Source organism: Parasteatoda tepidariorum, chromosome 6 (genome assembly GCF_982258835.1).
Source record: "Parasteatoda tepidariorum strain Cologne lab strain chromosome 6, Ptep-v5.0, whole genome shotgun sequence".
NCBI lineage: Eukaryota > Metazoa > Arthropoda > Arachnida > Araneae > Theridiidae > Parasteatoda > Parasteatoda tepidariorum.
Window position 1 is genome coordinate 38,929,109 of NC_141760.1, and position 21,614 is coordinate 38,950,722.

Consider the following 21,614-nt stretch of genomic DNA (forward strand, 5'->3'; position numbering starts at 1 on the left):
GTTATTAAATAAATAAATAAAAATCCACATTGGACAAGAAATTTCGGGCATTTTTAAAATATTTCAATTGAATTTTTCTACCTTTAATGTGATATGTTTGCCTACAAAAATCTTTCTACAGGAAGATTCTGAATTCGAGACTCGTATTTGGTGGTAGTGCGAGGAGTAATTTACATCATGACCATTAAAAATTGTATAGCCGCCCGCGACGGGAAATGTTGTCCTACGCTAAAGTTGTTTCCTCATTATGAACTGACTGTTTGTGCTATTTATATTAATTGTTTTATTCTTATTTCAATTTTACATTTTCTAGTAATTATTGTCTTAACCTGTGAGCTAGAGAATCGACCTAGAGAATTTTAATTCGATCTTTTAGAGAAAATATCAGTTTGAAAGGAGAACGAAAACTAAATTGCGCGTAATATAAAACCATTCAGAGTTTGGTTATAATAAGTTAAATAAATGTAAGATTGGCTTGAGTATTGAAATTCAGACCTCATAATAGTAAAACTATAATCAACCTACTACAGATTTCAATTTTCATTTTCATGCAGTATAACTGTTTATTTATGTTAAGTAAACTTAGCGTATCAATAGTTACTAAATATTTCCTTTTTTTTTTCAAATTTTATCTTAGTGATATTTCTTTATAATTTCTCTACAAAATCAGTTAAAATTAATTTTAAATACCAGAAAAATACTTTATTCAAATGAGAAAAGATAAATATAGCATTATCAATTATTGAATTTATCAGTCTATTAGATCAATTTCCTTATTAAGGCAGGATAATTGTTTACTCACGTTAAGTGAATTTAGCGAATCAATATTTACTAAATATTTTCTTTTTATCTTAGAATCATTTTTTTTTAATTTGTGTAAAAATCAGTTCAAATTGATATTAAAAACCATAAAATTAATTTATTTCAAATGCAAAAAAGATAAACATAACTTTATCAGTTATTGGATTTATTAACTTATTCCATAATTAGGTATAAGCATTAGAGAATTCAGAGTTTTTGTTGATATCCACTTGCAACTTTAATCCCAAACTACTATGCCAAAAAAATATTAACTATACGTCTGTGTAATAATGGTTGCAAAACTTTTTCAGCAACACATATTATCTGAAAAAATGTTTCTGGTTATTTGACTAGTATATTGACTAAATTTTTTTTTTTTTAAAAGAGGGAAAATGCACACAAATAAGAGTCGATGCAATTACTTGAAATAATTTTTCTCAATATCAACCTTTTCAAGATTTTTTATCCTTCTCACTACTTACGCCCTCTCCAATTTGAGTCTTACACCACCAAATTAGAGTCATTTTTTTCTAAAAAGGAAACGGAAAGGTAATGACCAAAAAAGAGGGAAAGAAATGTAATTTCTTTTAATGTTTTCTTGCGTGAGCATTATACGGTGAACGATCGAATTTAACATCAAGCTATTGATTCAAAATCCAGAAAAAAAAAGTTTTATTTTAAACAGAAGATTTTTCTTTGGCTCCCATTGTGTTAACAATATCTTAGATATCCAGACGCAAAAATGTTTTTTCTTTGTCTGTTCTTAGTATGAGAGAAAAAGATGTAGGAAGCTTAAATTTCTTTTATCACGCTGATATCTTTCAGTTATTTTTTCTTATCTGAGAGCACGCATGGATATTTTTATTTTAAATGAAAAAGGAAAAAAAATGGCTAAGCCTATTGATTTTTTATTAATAATTTCTTTTACTTCTTGGTGCAAAAATAACCGAATAAAATATCTTGTTAATAAATGATTAAAGTTTTTAAAGTAATATCACATACGCCAGAAAGGGATAACAAAATGAAATCTTTATGACACATAGTCAATTAAATAAAAATTTATTATGAAAGCAAAAATATATGCTCATATAAATATAGTGAGAAATATGCGTTTTTTATAAGCAATAACCAATCAATTTTACATTTAATAACTAATCGATTTATATTTAATTTAACCAATTAAATATAAATCACTTGTTTTAAAAACTATGTACGTACTCAATTAATATTTACCATTTCCTTAACAATATGAGTTATTTTTGTTAACAATAGAGAAAAGCTATAAAATTCAAAATTAATCAGCTTGGCGTTATTCAATTTCCTCCAAAAGAAGCATCTTTATTTCGAAAGCACGGAATTTCATTATTATACTTTATAATATTCCTTCTATTATTTCAAAATCCTTTTATTCTTCAAAAGGCTGTAAAAAAAGACGTTGCAATATTTATGCTCTGTTAAAAGGATGTTTCTCTAACACAGTCTGTTGCTAATTAGCATGCTCATTTTTTTTCTTTAATTATTTTTTATTTTTAGTTACGTGACTTTTGCAAAACAACGATGATACTTTTACTCAGGAATGACTAAACACTCACACTATTCTCTTATTTGTGATGTTTATTTGGATAAATTAGCATCATTAACTTTGTTTAAAATTCTCATTTTCCTGACAATAGTTTAACACGACTCACACCATCGTTTTTGAATTTGTATTGTACATCTTGCTGACAAAAAGTTTCGAATTGAAATTTAAACTATTTCATAAAAATTAAATTGCAGTGTAAAAATTATGACCAACATTATTTTTTTAATACATTTCAGTTTATATAACTTCAGTGCACAAAAAGATGAACTGATTATTTACGTAGATAACAAAATTTTCTTAACATCATGAGCAAATATTTTTTTTACTAAAAATATTATTTAGAATCGAGGATTGCAAAATTCTTGATTTCGTCAAGTTTTGTTTTCTTTAGATTTCACATATCTTAAGGATTTACTTTTTTTAAATTTTTTTCTATATTCTGATCTAAAGTTACCCGTAGCTATTTGGTTCACTTCTTCTAGTGTTTTTTAACTTTTTTAGCTGTTCTATTTATGTCACTTGCTAACAACTTGAAAAAATACGTGTAAATGTTTTTTAAAGCATTAAAATAATAAGACGACTTTCACTATAAATTTGTAAATATTTCCAAAAGACTTCCAACTCCAACTTTTTTTTTTGCACTTCAAGTCATCTTTAGAATTTCTTATTCATGCAGCAGTATATATATATATATTTTTTTTTATTCTTAAAAAAAGTGTGACATTTTTCATTTGTAAACCAATACTTTTACAACAATAAATGCAACTGCTTTTAAATATAAAAACTGACTTAACTAAACACAGCAAAAAAAAGAAAGGATAAAGAAACAGACAATTTAAACACTGTTTCCAAACTTAAAAAAAAATAACTATACTAAAATTTACAAATACATTTTGCATCTGCAAACAATTTTACGAGAAAAAAAGAAAAGATTTCACCTTTACGAGTAAGATCTTACTTTACAAGATGACAACAAAAAACATCAAAAATCCCACAAGAAAATATTGTCCACTTAAAAAAATTAGTACCTCTATGTAATGAGGTCTCTCTAATTCATAATTAAAAAAATATATTATCCATCTTTATTTAATTATTAAAATATTTCTCTCATTTTTAAGGTTAATACACTAATAAAACATTATCAATAGTTATGCTTTTCTTATGTTTCGAACTCTAATATCGTATCTAAAAAAGACACACCAATTCTGTGATAGTCCTCGGGGATTTAGTTTTAGAGTGATCTTCTCTTAAATTTATCATGTTTGAGACTCTCGTTTCTTGAACTTTTCGAGACGAAAAACTTTCATACATACAGCGATGACCCTCGAGACGAAGAAAAATTATGAGTTTTCAAGCTGAATGGAGAGTATGATTGTTGCAGACACTCCTTTGAGAAATGAAACTAAAACTTTTACGTCATGCTTTTCTTCATATAAAGTTCAGACGTCATGTTTTCGATTTGAACAGGAATTTTCTACTTATTCTTGTTATAGGGATTTCTTTGTTTTTATAATCTGAATCAGAGATAAAACGTTTTAAAAATTATTATTGTTTTTTACATATTTTCCATTTTTTTATTGCCTCGTTACACAATTTTTGTTTTAATGTAAATTGCATTATTATAAGACTTTTTATGACATAAAAACAAAACAAGAGTGGACCTTTTTTTGTCATATTAATTTCAGTGATCACAGTTTCAAAATTTATGGACATTTTATGGTTTAACGTAATAAGAGGCTTGAGGTAGTATAGTGATAAGCAACACTTTTTTAGAACGTGCAATTTTACATCGAATTGATTGTTTCCTCTGTAATAATGCTTCTTTTTAAGTTTAAGGATAGAATTTACACCATTTGGCGCAAAGATTTTATTTTTTCTCCAAAAAAAATTTTTTTTTGACAATTTGAAAAATATCATTACATTTCTCTACATCTTTCCTACAATGGAGAAACATATTTATTTCAAATTTCATTCTTGTAAAAATTCCCCTTCTATCGAAAATGACTGAATTAACAAAAAATTACCACTATTGTTAAGGCGACAAAGGGCTTTCAAATTTTTTTTTTGAAATTATAAAGGGATTTGCTTGAAATTTTCAGGATACATTTATATTGCTAAAAACAACTTTTATACAAAATTTCAAAAAAATATTTCAAAATTTAAGAAATTAAAAAATTAAATTTTTCAATTTTTTATGTTTTTTTATATTACTCCTCGCGTCTGAAATTTTGTCAAAATGACAAAATTCTTTTTAAATATTACATATTAGGTAATATTGAAAAAATTGTTGGAAGTACTTTTTTTATTTTTTATTATAGAAACAAATAACATTAAAAAAACAGTAAAAAACCTACATTTTTAGGAAAAAATTATGATACCTCTATAAAATATCATGTATAAAAAAATACTATTCACTTAATTCAAAAAACTTTTCCAACAAAATGTTAATAATATTCATAAATATATAGCATTAAATTCTCAGGTCAATAGAATGAAAATTCATTACGCTGGAACAGTTTGAAAATTGTAATTTTCTCAAAAAAGACATTTTGAGAAAAATGACTTTTAGTACTTTTTCATTGCAAATTTTACATCTGAACAAATATTTCTTGTTTTTAATATAAATACCTATAAATATTGTCTAATGAACTAGTTTAATAATTATATACTTTAAACTTTTTTAAAAAAACTAACAAAATATTTATCTAATTTTAAATTAATTTTAAACTAAACTAATTTTAACAGTTACCTGCAGACAAAAAAAGGGGCGTGGTCAAAACTGAAATGGCCATAATTTCATCAATTTTGCTCTTATTCCAGAAATTTTTTTTAAAAAAATGTTCAGTTGAATGCCTAAATTTCAAAAATATGAAATGTAAAATATCGATTTTTTGACAAATTTTTGCTTCTTTGAAAGTCCCTTGTCACCTTAAGTGAAATAGATTTTCTGAAGTATATGAAAACAATATATTTTCAACGTATTTATGCTGAAATTTAGTATTACATATAAATAAATATTAACGGATCAACAGCGTGTAACGAAATTTCTGGTCCCAGCTGTAAAAAGAAGTAAGTCTCATCATACAAGCTAAAAATTGCATAACAACACAAAACCAAGAAATGTTGTCGCACCCCACTAAGGATGCCCCCATTACTTTTTATAACCAAATTTCCAGGAATGTTGCCATAAATAACATTATCTCATATATATTGAAGCCTTTAAATAAATTTTACGGATTATATATATTTAAATTTCAGTATTCATTTAGCTTAGTGTTTGTAGCATTTTTAAATATATTACTTTACAGAAGAAGATTCGGGAGCTCTGGAAGCCTTAGTTGGTGTTCTTATTGGAGCTCTTGCAGTTTTAATTCTTCTCGCCGCTACTGTAACGTTACTTGTGTGTCTGCAACGCAAGAAGAGATCGAAGAAAGGTGAGCTCGTATGGATTTAGCCATTGAATTATAACTATAATATACGTAAATTTAAACGAAAACCAAAATTATAACTTCTTAAGTTAAATTTTGCATTTTTAGCTTAATTCAAACTATTTTAAAATGTTTCAATAAATCATATCTGTTACGAAATTTTATTTTCAATAGTCATCGGAATTTTTTAATGGAAGAACTTTTTGAAACCTTTATTTTACAGAAAGAGCCTGTGTTAGTTGGAAAATATGATTGAGTACTCTGCTGAAGAGCTACATTAATATAGAGACTTATAATAACCTGGAAGGGCAGGCAGCATGCTAGAGCAGCCCAAGGAATAATTTCTTGCTTAAAATAATGCCATGTTGACGTCATTCAGGGGATGTTATGTAAAGTTTAATCTGTAGTAATGAAATTTTGGATCTCTGATACTGCACCCAAGCTACATGACGCAGCGCAGTGGTGATTGCTTACACCCCCTGCCCACAAAAAAAAAAAAAAAACGAATTGCAGAAATAAAACATCGTTCAAATCGTTACTCCTAATCTCGTTATTAGCGCACATGCGTACAGACTTAAGCTTACGTAGAAAGAGTTACATGTTTCTGTTTCGAGAAAATAAATAGAAGAGAAGTTTAATTCTGTCAAATGTAAATATATTTATTTTCGTAAATAAGACAGTGCTTTTTTTCTAATATTTTTTGTTATCGTAATTATTTAGCTGAAATTAAGAGTTACTGAGTAAATGTAATCGAATTTTTGTACTAAACCTGTTATCCAAATGTTGTACGTACAAATATAACTACAAATATACCTATTTCTGTAATAAATGGAATTCAACTGAAAAAAAATTAATTTACTTTTTAGAGGCAATTATAAATTTCGTGGCTAAATTTTAAAATTAAAATTTGCCAATTATTAAAACAATTTGAATTTATACATTTGCACAGTATGTAATTTTTTTTGTAACCATCATAATCAATATTTAACTTGTTATAATTTAAACGAAACTAATTTTCCTATTTCGAAATTCTAGGAAGAGCTTATCCAGATGAAGAAAAGTAAGTTACTTCTTTAAATATTATTTTCATATATTTTTTAACGATAAATAGTTTCAATATTTTTTTTCATTTATTTAAATAGTCGTGTTTATGAAATGAAGCCCAATTAAATTTTATGATTTCAGAATACATATAACTTAACAAGAAACTGTGGAATAATTAAAGTAGTAAGAAGGGCATTGAAATATTCAGACTTAAATTTAAATAGATTGAGCAAGGATCAAAACATTCTTAGTACTTATACAGAATTACATAAATCAAATAAGCCACTGTAATGCTCTTCGAGGAACTACAGTTGCTGAGAGATAATGAAAAGCAAGACGATAAGTGAGGGAATTGCACTAGTCACATTTTATGCATTTTTTTTTCTTTTTTGATCTATTAATCATTTGCCATTGGATTATGGAATATCGATTATTGAAAGAGGTTGGATAATGTATGTGTTGTTGAATTTTCAAATGATGCACTTGTACACTGTTAGAATGTTCATTCTAAAAGTAGGGTGAAATAACCAGCAGCATTAAATTTACTGTATAGTCTACGGTAAAGAACATGTTTTATCTTCGCAATTTTGAAACTGTTTGCAACTAGTATGGCTTAAAACTATGAATACAAAATTATTTGTTTTCTTTTAACCATTTACAACTAGCATGATTTCAAAACCATAAAATCGGGACTGAACTGGATATTGGAGACAAATTAGCAGCCTTATGTGACTGCTGTCTATGGTTCAATGAGTTTCTCGTAATCTAATAACGCAGTGTCGCAAATAGGGGAAAGCAGGACACTGATAACTCTTCATGTGACGATAATGGAGACAAAATTGGTGGTGTCAGTTCTGGAACTCGAACCCCAATTCTGTCGGTCATGAGACTGCCAGATTTGCCCTTTCGACTATAATATACACGCAATTGCAAGGAACTTAATCAGGGCTCGAAAAACCGCCCGTCCTCGCGGTCAAAAATTCCCAGCGGACAACGAATTTCTCGAATCCGACGTCAGTGCGGACGGCCATTTTCCCGTAAAAGTTCGTGATACATTTTCAATTTTTGTTACCTTACAATCTTTTTTGAAGGAGTAGATAAAGAAAATTTTTCTCAAGAATGGGTGTCATTAAAATTTAAGATACATAACATCGTTAAGCACCAGAGAACTTCATTCCTCCGAGCCTAAGATATTTATAAAACCTAATACAGCAGAATGACCCTCAATACAGCAAGATACTGCGCATGGTGGAGTTGATGTTTGATGTTTTCTCTGTCCGGGAGTACTGCAGTGGTTGAAAGGGGCTTTTCAGCAATGAACTTACAAAAAAAAAAAAAAACACTACGTACTGGCCTTAAACAAGAAGCGTTAAACGCAATTATGAACGTCTACCTAAATGGAAAACCCCTTTAAGATTTCTGTGCAGAAACCTCTGTAAATCATTGGCTTGATTGTGGAACTGGCAAACGTCTTATTTGATTCATTTAAAAAAGCTGTACCCTCGGATGAATTGACATTCTAGATAATTTGACCTTTGTCATTTAAATTATTTCATAAAAGAAATAAATTATTTCATCGCAGAAACAGTAGGTTACTATTAGTAACCTAGTATTTCTTTTATTACTGTATAATGTAATCCTAGTATTTGTAATCCTAGTAACTACTAATTCATTGTGCAATTTATATAAATGTTTGCAATAAATAAGGGAAAATTATATTTTTATTTATTCAGAAGCTACGGGTTAGTTTCAATGGGGGACGGGTACATTGTTGGACAAGTCGTCCTAGGAGACGGGTAAAATTTCTGAGTTTTTTCGAGCCCTGAACTTAATGCCTTCATTAGTGTTGCTTAGTTGGTGCAATAAAATTCTGGTTGTTTTACCGTATTAGGTGAAAGCAGTAAATGAACGGTTTTTCCCACAGCTGACAGATTTATTACCAGCTTGTTTACGGTTATTTGACTATTTTATTTAAATATGACAAAATAACAATTAAATAAATTGTTATTTAATTATTTTTTACGAGAAATTTCTAACAGTGCATGTTCAACAGCATGAGCTATTTAAGCATTAATATAAAAATTAAATCAATAATTTTATTTATATGTATAACATGTATTTATAACGTTTCAGATCTGATCCACAGTTGAGCAAAGAGTGCAAAGAGCCATGCGTTGCCAGTAGCTATGGACCAGACATTATCCCAGAAAAAAGTTTCTACAGAGGTAAAACATTAAACTTTTCATTTAAATTTTTGAGAAATAATATACCGTTGAGATGAAACAAATGTAAAAGAAAAAAAAAGATAATGCGAAAAGATTTGAAGAGAGCTTAGTAGAGGAAGGTAGCAGGTTGTGACTTTTTTAAAACGAATCTGAGAAGGATTTTTAAGTTATTAGTTTGAGTTGTATACAAATCAATTATTTTTTTTCTGCCAGGTAATTTAAAAAAATGTTTTAAAACGAAAAATATTAAGTACGTAGCTTTTGCCGTCACTATATTTTCCGGCATAATGCTACTAAACTCATTAAAATGACTTATCTTGCAAATATCTACCACTAAGTTTTTCGAATTAAGCATGATAGATTCATTCAATAAAAAATAATTGCGATGTTATTCAGGAAATCTTAATTTATTTTAAAGTGTTTCGGAAATATGCTTAAGCCCGTTTGAGTAAAAAATTAACAGTAATAATTAAGGGAATTCTCGAAATTTATTTAAAAGTTGGAATTTATTTACGTCCAATATAAGTGCTAGAAGTTTGTCTCCTATTAGCTTTAGCAACCATCTTGAATATATTGAGGGGAAGAGAGGGTTGAAATTAGATATCTTAAGCGATCCCACCATGATGAGTGAAGTATTCCTTCCTATGTGCTTATTTTTATATTGTATCAAATTAAATTGATACCTCGTCGATAAAATTATTCGTTTATTTATTTAATTAATGACTGCCGTTGAACAGCAGATCCAATTTTGAGTTTACGACTGCTAATTTTCAACTCCGGTGGCTTGGAATTTTGAACTCATTCCAAAAGACAAGGGATATCCTGGAGTAAGTATTGGGTGTAATTTGCCATTGTGGAGGACTATTTGATGATACTAACCCATATTTGCGTTACATGTAGAGCAAAAACACGAAAACTTACTATGTTTAGCCTGACGGCAAAGGAACTCTAACCTATGATTTGACGAATCCCAGATATGGGATTCGAACCCAATTCACCTCATTGACGCTCTTACCCCTGAGCCACCACGGCTGAAATGTATTTGCTTAGAAGTTATCATATTTTGAAGGTATATGAAGGGAGTAATACCTCAATACGCCCATGTCCACTACAAATACGTGTCCTCGTAATCAGAATACGTAAAAAATTTTACGTACTTAACTATACATTTTTGAAATATTCCGGTGAAATATAATTAGGTTCTTATAATAATATTATCTTGTTTAATCTAGTATTGTTTTAGCTTGTTCGAACAACTTGACAAATTTTTTATTTTATTTCTTGAACATCCAAATTCAATTAACTAACATATCTGAAAGGAAAGATTTAAAAATGAGAATCATCGAATTAGTAACTTAATAATGGTTCAAATACCCCAATATATTGTACCTTTGACTACTTTTTCTTATGACAAATCCATTCATAAAAATTATAACGTAAAAGTGTGAAGAATTTGTGTTCTGAGTAATAACCAAAAACTAAATCATATGAGGTCAAAAGTGATAACAACACAAAACTTACTATCCCCTGCTATAAATAATCATGTTCTGATTATACTCAAATAATATTTAGAAATAGCTAAATAAAATGATTTTTTTTGATGCTGGAATGTTTAAATATACTTCAAATATGTAATAATAAATAAATTTCATAACACTGTAAATGTGCTTTTCTCTGAATCGCAAAATTATGGACTATCACATTTCACCCTGGAGTTTTCAAATATTTGAAAATTGAAAGTCAAATAAAAGCACACATTTCCTTTTCAATTTCAGCAAATTTCCTTGCGATTATTAATCGAATAAACTGCTATATTTATCAATAGGAGGTAATTATAAAATCGAATTATCTAATTCATACTCGGTAGTGTTCGCTTAGAGAAAGATACACAGAAATTCAACACAACCTTAGTTCGTTCTTATACTCACTAGGACAATTAGTGATTATTAGATTATTCTAGAGATACCTAAATATATGGCAGTGTTATCATAATGGTGCTAATGTTTGACGAGAAATAAGGTAAATACTCCAACCTAAACCAATTAATATTCAGTCTTTTGACAAACAAAACTTAATTAAATATGCAAATCTAAATGGTTTTGTGAAAAGATAAGCATTGTAATGAAATTGAAATTGTTAATAGATATTTTAGGTATCATAATAATATTCTTCTTATTTAAAAATTAGTTTCCTTAGGCAATCTAAATAGAGTTAAAGTGGATTATTTAACATCATCTAAATCAAAGTAATTTAAAATTAAATATTTGTTTTTATAGAAGATTTTTTTTGATCATGGATATAAAGAATGGCGAATTAAATAGATGCGTAGGTGTACTTTTCAGAGTGTTTCTTCTAAAGATTAATATTGAGTTGATATATACCGGAGTTGCTTTATAAAACTGACTAGGAATTTAAGTATTTAAAAAAGAACATTGAACCATTTTTTTTAAAAGTGGCGATATGCTTTGATGATAAGTTCAATATGTATTGATCGCTGTCTAGCTATCTTTAAGATATAACCTGATAGGAAATAAAAAAAATTAAAAATAGCACATTATTCCATAAAAAGCATTATTATATATATTGAACGAGTTTTAAAACTCAGTTCAAAAAAGTTTTGCTGCTATCTTTATCCTGATTATAACGAAATGGCATGATTTGACTTTATTTCCTTAACAGTCTTCTGAATCAATTCATTTTGTTAATCTTCACTGTGGAAAAAGTATGAACATTACTACTAGAATAACGGTACTACTTGGTAATAGTTTTGGAATGGTTAATTGTAAAACGTGGTTAATAATCTATGTTAAAATTGGTAAATGTGGGTAAATATGGTAATTTTATAATTGAAATATGAAAAAAATGGATAAATATGACAGGCGAAACTGATGTCTTCAGGGGGTACCAGCTCCGGAAGTCATAAAAACAAAATCTTTTCTATCGAGAAAGCATGATAGAAGTCTAAAACTGCTCTATCTGTGCCTCAAAGGATTTGCTAAAGTCCGGAAAGAGAATACAATACGAAATATTAAATATAAAATAAATACAAAAGCAAATACAAAAGAATAAAAACAAGACAATTACATACGAATAGTACGCTCCATTGGAAGTATTATTTTAAATTGCTTTGAATGTTTTGAATTTGGTACTTCAGAGCATGGTACAAAATCCCTGTATTCGATCGAATTTACTTTTCAGTTGCGTATTTTTAACTAAATGTGTGTTAATACGAACAATAATTTTGAAAACCAAAATTTCCGGTAAGCCGTTACCATAGGAACGCATAAATAACGAAATGAATGATTTACTTTGAGTAGTTTTTTGTTTTATGAACCAGAATTATGCTTTTCCTAATCAAAAATGTAATTACCATACTTCACGGTAATTCTACTAGAATATTTCTCTCCTTGTAGTTCGAATTGAATTTTTTAATCTTTTAGAATATTTTTGCAACCTGCAGGGTTGGAGGAATTCTAACGATTTTTCTATTAAAATTGGCATGTAGAATTTAAATGAACTTTTTTGTTTAAAAACTGCTTATCATTAGGAAACACATTTGCTATTAACTTGTTATTAAAATTACGGAAATCACTGCAGTGGGTCCTAAAAAATTTGTTCTTTAATGATTTTATATATATATATATATATATATATATATATATATATATATATATATATATATATATATATATATATATATATATATATATATATATATATATATATATATATATATATATATATATATATATATATATATATATAGTGAGATAGTGAGAGTTCTAGCATTCAAGATGGATGCTATGATGGATAAAGTTAAATAATTTACACAAATTTCTAATATTATATTTTATTTTATTTTATGACCGCCGTTGAACAGTCGACCCAATCTTTGGGTTTACGACCACCAATGTTCTAATATTATATTAAAATAAATAAAGTTTTCGTACCAATAACAACAAAAATATTTTGCAGGTTATTTGCAAATACATTTTCTTTCGTTATTTTATTTCGCCATTAATAAAATTAAATCGGTATTCCACTTTTTTAAAACTGCATTTCAAAATATATTTCTTCATTCTTCGCTTAAACAAATCTTTATAGTTTTCTGCTCTTATGTTTAACCTCACCACTAATATTATCAAAATCCAATTTTCAAATTTTTTAACAAAATTATTCTAATAAAAATGAGTTTAGTAAAAATTTCATCCAGTGTCTAAAATACATATTTTTATAATATGATTTGCTAAAATCTGCTGAATTTTGAACTAAAAATTGGATTGTTAAAAATAAAAACAGTAACAGGAGAATAAAATATTTCGCATTAAGAGAATTACATAGTGTAGTAATTTTCTTTAAATAGTAACATAACGTAATACTAATTATAATTTGAATAATTTTCGTTTAATAGTAATTAAACTGTTTTAAGTGAAATAGCTTATTTTATATTTAAAGGGAAATAAGTAATTGTTCGATATTAATAACTCGTAAATGACACTGTTGCCACAATTTAAAGTGTTTAACTTTATATTACAACACGCTTTGCAGCTCTGAAATTGTGATACTTTGAAATTTATAAAGATGAATAAGCAGAGGAAAACGCTATAAGAGTATAAAGTCAAAAAATAATTAGAAATTTATTAACTGTTAAACTCTTATTGAAAAACATCATCCAAGAATTTCTGCAGCCTCCAGAAATACAACTACGGGTTGAAATTTGAGGAGATGAAAGGGCTTTTTCTTTATTTTGGTTTTCAATATTGCTTTGAACAGTGACCGTATATCTATTATCACCAAAGAATTAAATAAAAAAAATTATTTCTCTCGAAATTTTTACTTCCAAATTTTTTATCATTCTCCGTTGTATAAGGTGAAAGCAAAAGTAAAGGAATGAATTGTCCACAAATAACGAAGAACAATCAAGAAGAATGTTTGATATTTCACAACTCATTTTACAAAAAAAAGATTTTGAATACTAATCACCATAAAAAATTGAATTACCAAATCTAAACATTTGTTTTAAATTATTAATATCAATAAAATAGTTTAAAGAAGTTAAAAATAGAAACTTTTCCATTTTTTTGCTCACAAAAATTACTAAATGGAATAGTGAGTGTATTTTTTAAGAATCGAATTGGGATAGTCTTAGTTATTTTTCCAGATATTATGTTCATTTATATAAAATTTATCTTAAAATATACTGCATAAATTTTATTTACACATTTAAGAAATTGTCTTGTTGCTTTTGAATAAAAACTCATGTTTATACGATATTTTCTTTCAGAACGTTCTAGCTCTCTAATCAATGTGATAGAAGTGGAGCAAGGAATCAATCCATCTTCTGCTCAAAGTGATCCAAGCTCCAGAAAGTACCGAGAATATGATGCATTCTCTTATCCAGAGGGACCTGGGATACATGCGGTGAGTCTCATTTACTTTGCGACTCGGTATAGATTATGTTAATAATAAAAGAATGTTGACATTATTTAGTTTTGCGAGTAAGATACATAATTGAGCATGAATGGGTTTAGCATGATAGTTAGATCTATATACATAACTGACCCCATTTATAGGATTCGTTTTTTTCCCATTACTTCATGTTGGAAAAAACAGTAGATTTTTTTTTTAAATCTTGGTAATTAATATCTTTTATAACACATAGGTATATTAGGTATTATAAATTTAACCTAAATAGAGATTGAAAATTTAAATCTTTATTTAAATTTTAAGGAAAATGAATTTTCAGTCATTTCCTTGATTTTTTCTAAAAATATGCCAAGATTAAAACTACATTTACTTTCATTACCTGAGACGTCATGAACAGTTTTTTTAATTGTATTTAACCTGATTTTTAAAACTATTCAGTTTTCTGCAAAGATGTATCAATGACAAGTAGTTAATTAAGCAAGATATTATGATTCGACTCCTATAAAAATGAATAATTGGTTGCCCTGTCAGTTTTTTTTATGCCATACATTTGAAAAAAAAGCTGCATATACATTCAACCAAAAATTTCGCAGTGTATTGTTTTAGTATTTGATATTACCCCTAAGACCTAGTGATATCTGCTACATGTTATTGATGATTTTATTAGACAAAGCATTGATTCAATATGTTTTGTTACTTATGCAGACGCATTTATACAAAACATTAGTGCAAAGAAAAATCTTCCTGCACTGTATAAATTCATTTTTTGCATCATAATTGTGCACAACAAATAATATGATGAACGTTAAGTGATACAATTGAATAGTATGAATAAATTTAGTCTATATTATTAAAAAAGTCTTTTCAAATCATTGTACGTCTGTTATAAAATAACATAAATCATCTAATCATGAGTCATACATTTTAATGTATCATACATTTTAACAACTCATGCATTTTAAAAACATTCTTTTTAAGAAATTGCTGCTGCATTCTTGAAATTAAAGGAAGTAAACAATGGTTATTAAGAATTGGCTAGCACTGTAAATGCTAGATAATCCTTTGCTTTACTACAGAATTGAGAAAATACTTCCTTAAAATACCTCATCATATAAGTTGAGTACTGTTGTAGTTTTAATTTTACTGTTGTAACTCCGTGTACAAAAATTTAAAGATTATGACCAATATAAAAAACATTTAAATACTTTATGATTCTATGTTTAATATCTAAAAGGGGGTGGGGAAATAAGAAAAATGGAAGATTCAAAAACAAAATGTTATATGTAGAATATGATATTATTAAAATACTAACGTTAATTTTTTTCAAACTCTTCTTCCAAAATTATTCCATCATTGAAATGTAGTCACAACATATGGTTTTAATACCAAAATTATTACAATAATTAATGTACTGACATACCAAAAATTAATACTACAAACCAAACTAGAGTAATTGCCAATATAGAATAATTATCAAAAATAGAGTAAATGTGATTTTATTATCAAAGATTATCTGATATTAAAACAAACAAAGATGCACATTTATTATGTTATCAAAATAAAAAGAGATATGAATATCTTCAAAGCAGTTATAGAGTCAATGCGGAGATGAGAAAAACTGGGAACTATTTATAAAAATTTAGTTCTACGTTAAGCATGAGTAACAGAAGCTATCATTAACTTCGAGATGAGATTTGGCTTACAATTTGAATTTACTTGAAACAGGGACAATATCTTTTTAAACAAGAGCTCTGTTTAGTAACGAAATTCAAAATTGTGCTTTCAAAAACAGAAAATGGTACTTGCTCATGGCACCGAAACTACAGTTGGTCTACCTTTGCTCCAATACCAATGCATTACTCACGTTGTTTTTCTTCATTCATACATTGCACAAAGTATAATTTATCTTTATTTAAATAATATTGATAGGTTAAAAGTTATACGATTAATTTTACTTCACTTCACAGTAAAAAAATCCAAATCAAATTATGGTGAAAAGTACCTGCATTCAGCGCGCCGGTATTTTTTGCCGTAAAATAAATTTTTACCGAAACATCATATGGAACAAAAAAATCAGATATACCGTAATTTTTGCAGTAATAATTACAGTAAAATCACTGAATCACTTTAATTAAATAAATATCACTGTGAAAATAATTTAGGGAAAAATTGGATTTTTCGATAAAATGGGTTTTTTGAATGATGCACCATAAGTAACAGTACTGTATACCGTTATTCGACTAAGGATTTTTCACTGAATGCTTATACTTATTTACGCATAAACACTTATACATTCGAAACTATTAACTCTGATAGCTTAGTTTTTGCCTAATTAGTTTACACGTTAAAAATACAAAAAAGAAAAACAAAACACACTTCTAAATCAAACGATTAAATCAGTGATTCTCAACCACGATGCCGCGGCACTTTTGGGTACCGCCAAATTCTTAAAATGTGCCTCCAAATCTTAAAAAAGATACATTAAAACTTAACTACGTGAACATCTTTGTCGGCGACTGTCTTGTCTCTGACAATCTTAAAATAAGAAGGAAGAGTTTAAATTGTCATTGACAAAAAATTTTGAAATAAGTAGAAAACTTAATGACTATTAAAATTATTAATTACCAAAAACAAGTAAGCTGAGTATTAACAAAAAATAAGCTGACAATTAATAATTAGCAATAAAAGTAATTAACAAGAAATTACAAAAAAATAATAATTAATGTAAAAAACTAACAGTTAAAAACAATAGAAAATAAGATAACAATTAATAATTAGCAAAAGAAATAAAAAACTATTGCTAACTAATAAAAAATTAGTCGAAAGAAATAATTAATTCCTTAATAAACGTGCTTTTGTTGTACATATTATTTTATTTCACATTCAAAATTATTATCATAAACTATTTAACACAGTGTATTATAGGTAAGTAAGCAAATTTTAAACTAATTTTTTTATTAGTTTAAAAGTTAACTAGACATAAAACGCTTAGTCGAAAGTACCTATTTTCTGATCAAAACGTTTTTAACTGTATGCGTCATTGACCAGAACTTGAAATTGTTTGATTTAACACAAATAAATACATAGGAAACAGTACCTCACTAGTCTAGATAGCAAGGTATAAGTTTTTTTTTATCCCTCCACTCAATAAAACTATGGTTTTAACAATAGGCCATTTCATGTGAGAAAATATTTTCGCATATTAATATTGAACACAAACAAAATTTTAAAAAAAAATTGCTTTAAGCATAATTTTGTTTTATGAAATATTAATGTCATATTAATTATAACTTTAAAAATAAAAACAAAACAAAAACGTATACACCATTTCTTAAACATAGAAGATATCTCTAAAACTTCAAATCTATACTTTAAAAAAGAAAGGACTTCTTTAATACAAGCCCATTTTATTTATTTTTTTAAAAATCCGTAGAAAGTAAAGTCTCCAGCAGACATTTTCAAAAGAAATGAAGGATGAAAGGAATGGCGATGATTGACAGCTTAAGTCTTTAAAGTTCTTTCGGAAATGGAGAATGTTTCAATCTACAGGAAAGTAACCTAATTTTGATCAAAGTGGAAGGCCTACCAGAAAAAGGAGTTGGGAGTCGTAATTTATGTAGATTAATCTTTTGCGTGCAAGAGTAACAGTAATTTACGTGACCTGAATGTTCATTTAATCGAAGTTCTAAATGTAAAGAAGAATTAGAAAATATATTTGCTTTTCATTGTTTTTAATGAAGTAGTTATATTTGTGTGTTTGGCTGATTTCCATTGCTTGAAGAATTTTCAAGGATGTTCACTTGATTACTATAAATCTAAGAAAAATAAGAAGTATTTGCAATTTCCATGTTTAGGTAAGACTTGATTTAAAATAGTCCATACGGGATAGAGACGTGATTTTAAAATATTTTATGTTTATACAGGAATTCATTAATTTATTTACTCGTTTGAACAATTTATTGAGATTTTCTCACCTTCTGAATTAGTTTTTCGTTAATACTAAATAAAAAGTTTCAGTTAAGAGCTGCCATTCGACATCAAAGAGTTGATCTAAAATTACGAAGAGTCTTCTATTTTCAAACAAGATTACTTACATTTTTAAACAAGATTACGTACTTGATTATTATTTTGCTAACCCTTGAATCACCGTTGGAATCATTTTGATCGTTTTTTTTTTTTTGCAATTTACTCTGTTATTTTTGAAGATGCACGTGATTTTTGAATATCATTTTGTTTCAATTTCCTAAATTATTTCTAAGTAAATATATAAAACTTTCATACCTTTCTGTCGATTAGTAAAAAAAATAATTATGGAAATATGGGTCAGTTTGACCTCTTTCATAAATTTCTATTTTACAGAGTCTATTTTATGTCTATTTTGCAGAGCTGCAAAAGTGATGAAGTTCCATTGTAGAGCGGGAATTAGGGTTCACCGTGTTAAAAAATGTCTCGCTCAACAGTTTTCGTGAAATTATATTGTTTCTTAGATTTGAATTCAGAAGAAGCTTTAGTTTACTAAGCTACTTCAATCCTTTAAAATTTTAATTTTGTTATTGTTCCTAAGAGAGAACATGTATAGTGCGCCAGAATAACCGGTCCACCCTTTTGACCTAAAGATCGGAACTTCACTTTCTAGGAATCAATTTTAATGGTTCCAAAGGGTGACCTCAAATAAGAAAATTAATTAAAGCACACGATATTTTAAGTAACGAAATCATAAGTAAAAATAAATTTTCTTTGATAAACTTACCTTTTTCCAGAGGATTCGAATTTTTTACCCACAAATTATAGGATGTAGCCTCAATCTGGAAAATATGTTGCCCATAGTTTCATCAGGTCAGTGGTCCAATGTTTTCACAGTATAATATTTTTATTTTTTGCGAATTAAACATTAACTCAATTTTCTTTTGAATGAATTTTAAAATTTTTGTATATAATTATAGAATTTTTTTATCCAATGATAATTTCATGTTTTTTTTTTATATTTATTACTTTTTATTATTTTATTTAATAGCAGTCGGAAAAAAATGAATTGTAAAAATGAATTATAAAATTTTTCACATAACTTTAATTTAAGTAATTTTATATAACAGGATAGAAACCTTGAGGGAAAATAGAGATTCCTCAGGAATTATTCAAATGATTTCGGTCAATTTTTTTTTATTGCATAAAAATGATTTTAAAAAATTATATATCTTTTAATTCAAAATTTTTGACTATCATTAAATAAATTAATAAAAAATAATAAATAATAACACAAATTTATTTTCTGCATGGAATTATTTTTGGATAAGCGAATTTTATGATTGTATGCAAAAAGTTTTAAATTTGCTTAAGAATTTCTAGAGATATGGTGAAAAACGCAAAAAATAAAATTAACATTGTGAGAACCAAACAATGGATCTCTATCCTGACCAATCTACAGGGACAATGTTCCCCAGATGGCGGCTAACCCCCATATTTTTGGGGTTAGAAATCTGAAACCGTACAAAAAAAGGTATGTTTATTCAGGGAAAGTACTTTTATAAGTCTTCAATTTGTTTAAGAATATATATATATATATATATATATATATATATATATATATATATATATATATATATATATATATATATATATATGAGCAATTCTACAAATAAACGCCAGTTAGGCGGCCAAAAAAAAATTTAAAAAAATTTGGAGGGCACACTATTTCTACATGAATTTTCTTCTTCCTTACACCCTAAAAAGGCGAGAAAAAATCGTGAACATGAAATTTTTTCTTTGTGACATACTTTAAATGTGACATACTCTTTCTGACATACTCAGATAAATCTGAGCCGTTTATTCAGATAAAACGATTTTTACATAAATATAATATTATTATAATGTTTTTCTAAAATGTATTTATAGAGATTTCATAGTATAAGATTATATTTTAGTATAAAAATTGGCGTTTATTTGTAGAATTTCTCATATCGTCGCTTTGAAACTAAACCGTGGTAACTCAAAAAAGCAAATTTTTCAGGAGAGCAATTTCTATCTAATGCTAATCACGCCAATGCGATAACGATTTATCTGCTCTCTAAATTAATTTTATTGAACTATGAAGATAATACTTTTTTCTCTAAAAGGGTGATTTTTTTTACACAAAATGACCCAAATATCTCATTTTTCGATTTTTTTGAGTTTTACGGCGATAAAAGCGACGATATGAGCAATTCTAGAAATCAACGCAAATTAGGCAAACAACAAAAATAATTTTTTTGGGGGGGGGGGGTCACGCTATTTCTACATGAATTTTCTTCTTTTTTACACCCTGAAAAAGCAAGAAAAAATATTAAACATGAAATTTTTTCTTTGTGACATACTTTAAATGACAAAATACCAATTTTGAATTTTTCCCGGTTTTTTCAATTTACGAACTTTGATTAAATTTTTTTAGTTTTGTTTTTTATACTGAAATATAATCTTATAGTATGAAATCTCGATAAATACATATTAGAGAGACATTATAATAATATTATATTTATGTAAAAATCGATTTATCTGAATAAACGGCTCAGATTTATCTGAGTATGTCAGAAAGAGTATGTCACATTTAAAGTATGTCACAAAGAAAAAATTTCATGTTCACGATTTTTTCTCGCCTTTTTAGGGTGTAAGGAAGAAGAAAATTCATGTAGAAATAGTGTGCCTCCCAAAAAATTTTTTATTATTTTTTGGCCGCCTAACTGGCGTTTATTTGTAGAATTGCTCATATATATATATATATATATCGCTTCTTCGTCATAGCATTCATTTTTGCACTGCAAAATGAGATCTCAATATTTACTATGTAAGTGCAAAAGAAAAAGAACTCTATACTTCTGAATAGTATGCATGTGAACATGTTTACAAACGATAGCACAGAGTAGAAGCCAAGCATTGCCACTTACTACAGTAGTGCGAATTGTGACATATGCTTAGCAGAGAATCAGCAATTTAAAAAATTAATTCTAAACATTGAGACATATTCCTAAAATATAATAATCTAGAGGAGGTAAGAAGTCATACGGATCTTGGAAGTATAATTAATAACGAACGAGACCTGAGGAAGATATACTAAATAGATTAAACAAAGCATGA

At 27.4% G+C, this 21,614-nt stretch overlaps 1 protein-coding gene across 3 annotated transcripts in view; it reads left to right on the forward strand.

Moving 5' to 3' along the window:
• The window catches only part of LOC107444069 (adhesion molecule nephrin), a 134,039-nt gene that overhangs the window by 102,016 nt on the left and 10,409 nt on the right, over positions 1-21,614 (forward strand). For all 3 annotated transcript variants that reach the window (XM_016058142.4, XM_016058141.4, XM_087165680.1), the window contains 4 exons: positions 5,692-5,817; positions 6,847-6,871; positions 8,989-9,080; positions 14,365-14,501. In XM_016058142.4, the coding sequence (XP_015913628.2) occupies positions 5,692-5,817; positions 6,847-6,871; positions 8,989-9,080; positions 14,365-14,501 (380 nt within the window). The remainder of the gene's footprint in view (positions 1-5,691; positions 5,818-6,846; positions 6,872-8,988; positions 9,081-14,364; positions 14,502-21,614) is intronic.